We start from the raw sequence: 2,399 nt of genomic DNA on the forward strand, positions 1-2,399 counted from the left end.
GCAGCATCATAGGAGCAAAAAGGCTGACGTTTCGGGCCTAGACCCTCCATCAGAAATTCTAGGCCCGAAACATCAGCCTTTTCGCTCCTATGATGCTGCTTGGCCTACTGTGTTCATCCAGCTCTGCACTTGTTGTCTCACAATATTCCTGATGTAGTCTCACCAAAGTACCGTATAACTGCAGCAAGACATCCTTGTTCCTGTACACAAATCTTCTCGCTATGAAGGGCACATACCATTTGCCTACTTCACTGCTTGCTGCACCTGTAATACTTGCCCTCAGTGAGTGGTGTCCAAGGATATCCAGGTCTTGTTGCATCACACCCTTCGTCAATCAGTTGCTATTTGGATAACCTCACCTTTATCCAACATTGTACTGCATCTGCCATGTACTTTACTACTCACTCGGTTTGTCTAAATCACAGTAAAGCATCTCTGTATCCTCCTGACAGCTCATGCTCCCCCCAGCCTTGTGTCATCTGCACACTTGGAGATATTATAGTTAGTTCCCTCATCCACATCATTAATGTATGTCATGGGGCCCAAGCACTGATCCCTGCAGTACTCCACTAAACACTGTCTGCCCTTCACAAAAGGACCATTTATTCCTATACTCCTTCATCTAAATCCTTAATGTGTTGGGCAGGGCATCCCTGGAGTGTCCTGAGAAGTTACCGGGGTGCCGTTCTGTCGCTCCTTCCTGTGAATGCCTACCGGTACGTACTCTGTCTCCTGGAGAAGAATGGGCCATTTGGAGTGAGGTTGTGTTGCCTCATTCCTCTCTCTTACATTTCCATGGATGCTGAGCACTGATTGCTAGAACAATAGATAGCAGGTCCGAGTGCATGTCCAGCTGCCACTGTGTGTTATGGTGACTCTGGCTCTCCAAGGCACTACCACCCTTTCCATGAGGCAGTCAAGCACTCGATGCCAAAGCCATGAAAGTCATCAGAAGTTGGACAGGCTCCTCCACCTTCCAGTCCAGTCTAGTATGGACCCCTGGCATTCCTGCCTGATGTTCCCTGCCTTCCTTTATCTTATACAGAGGGAGATGTTTCTCTGGGTTCTGAAGAGCAGTCATATTGGACTTGAAACATTAACTCTGTTTTTTTCTCCTCTGAGAGATCTGCTGAGGTTCTCCATCATTCTCTGTTTTCACTTAAGATTTCCAGCATCTGCAATATTTTGCTTATATTTGTGATCAATGATAATTGATTAGCATTTCTAAATAGATAAAAGGCTAATGTGATTCCTGTGGCAATGACAGGTGGGATAAGAAGAAGCCTGAGATTTTGAGATCAAGTTACAGGCTCCCCTGTAAATGCAGAAATATCACAGATAGACAGCAGAGATGGTAAGAACTGTTGATGCTGGAGAGAGATAACACAGTGTGGAGTTGGAGGAACACAGCAGGCCAGGCAGCATCAGAGAAACAGGAAAGCTGACGTTTCGGGTCGGGACCCTTCTTCATAATTTTCTGAACTGTGAGCTGCTTGCGATAAACATTATGGGTCTGTGGAGAATGTGATGGAAGAAGATATACTTTAAATATATGTTGCCATCAAGTAGTTTTGTTTTAGTTATTTTAGAGAGTAAAACTTTTTTTAAATGAGATATCAAGCCATTTGTACTGAAAATTAGAATTTCCCTTTAAAAGTTTCAAAACTGAAACTGTGACGCTATTAAACTCAGAATGACCGGCAAAATTAGTGGGAAATTAAAGCAGAATTGGCAGAGGAAATCCATTTACTTGGAAGATTAGCTCTGCTTCTTCACCTAGATTTGTTTGTCACATTTTCCAAAACTTTCTCTTAAATTTCAGATCTCCAGTTGCCACAGTAATTTTGCTTTTACCTCATTACCTAAAGCAATTGATCCTGTTCCAAAATAGCTCCCTGCCAGTAAAAGGGGACAAGAGTTTTGTGTATGTGCCTATGTGTCAATAATTTTGATGCAACATTTTTAACGCCCTTCAGAGGTTGGCGGGGGGAATGAAAGTGAATGGGCCGGGTGGTCAGGCCGGACGCTGATTAACGAGACACAGATCCCACTGGGAGAGTGCCACCGCGAACGCCGTCCTCGCAGTGTGTTTGTTCAGCAGGCGATGGCGTCTAACGAGACCCGGGGCCCGGCTCCGACACAGGCCACGGTGCTGATGTCGTGCCGGGTGTCGGAAGGAGAGTGTGGCGGCCGCGGCCTGACTCTGTGTCCCGGGCCCGGGCCTCGGGCAGTGACGGACGACCAGCCCTCGGCCCTGCGCCTGCAGCTGAGCATGGAGCGGCCCGGGGAGTTCCGGCTGGGAGTCCGCTCCGGGGACAGCCGCCTCGGGAAAAGTCTGGTGAGGAATCACTGACCCTCCGACAGTGCCCACTCCCTCAGCACTGACCCTCCGACAGTGC

The 2,399-nt window shown here is 47.5% G+C and overlaps 1 protein-coding gene across 1 annotated transcript in view; it reads left to right on the forward strand.

Moving 5' to 3' along the window:
- The first annotated feature begins 2,022 nt into the window (after positions 1-2,022).
- Positions 2,023-2,399, forward strand: part of LOC109923181 (ranBP-type and C3HC4-type zinc finger-containing protein 1) — a 12,589-nt gene continuing 12,212 nt past the window's right edge. The window contains exon 1 of the mRNA XM_048606831.1: positions 2,023-2,338. Coding sequence (XP_048462788.1) covers positions 2,105-2,338 — 234 coding nt within the window. The 5' untranslated portion in view covers positions 2,023-2,104. The remainder of the gene's footprint in view (positions 2,339-2,399) is intronic.

This window comes from Rhincodon typus, chromosome 2 (assembly GCF_021869965.1).
Source record: "Rhincodon typus isolate 14 chromosome 2, sRhiTyp1.1, whole genome shotgun sequence".
NCBI classification, from domain to species: Eukaryota; Metazoa; Chordata; class Chondrichthyes; order Orectolobiformes; family Rhincodontidae; genus Rhincodon; species Rhincodon typus.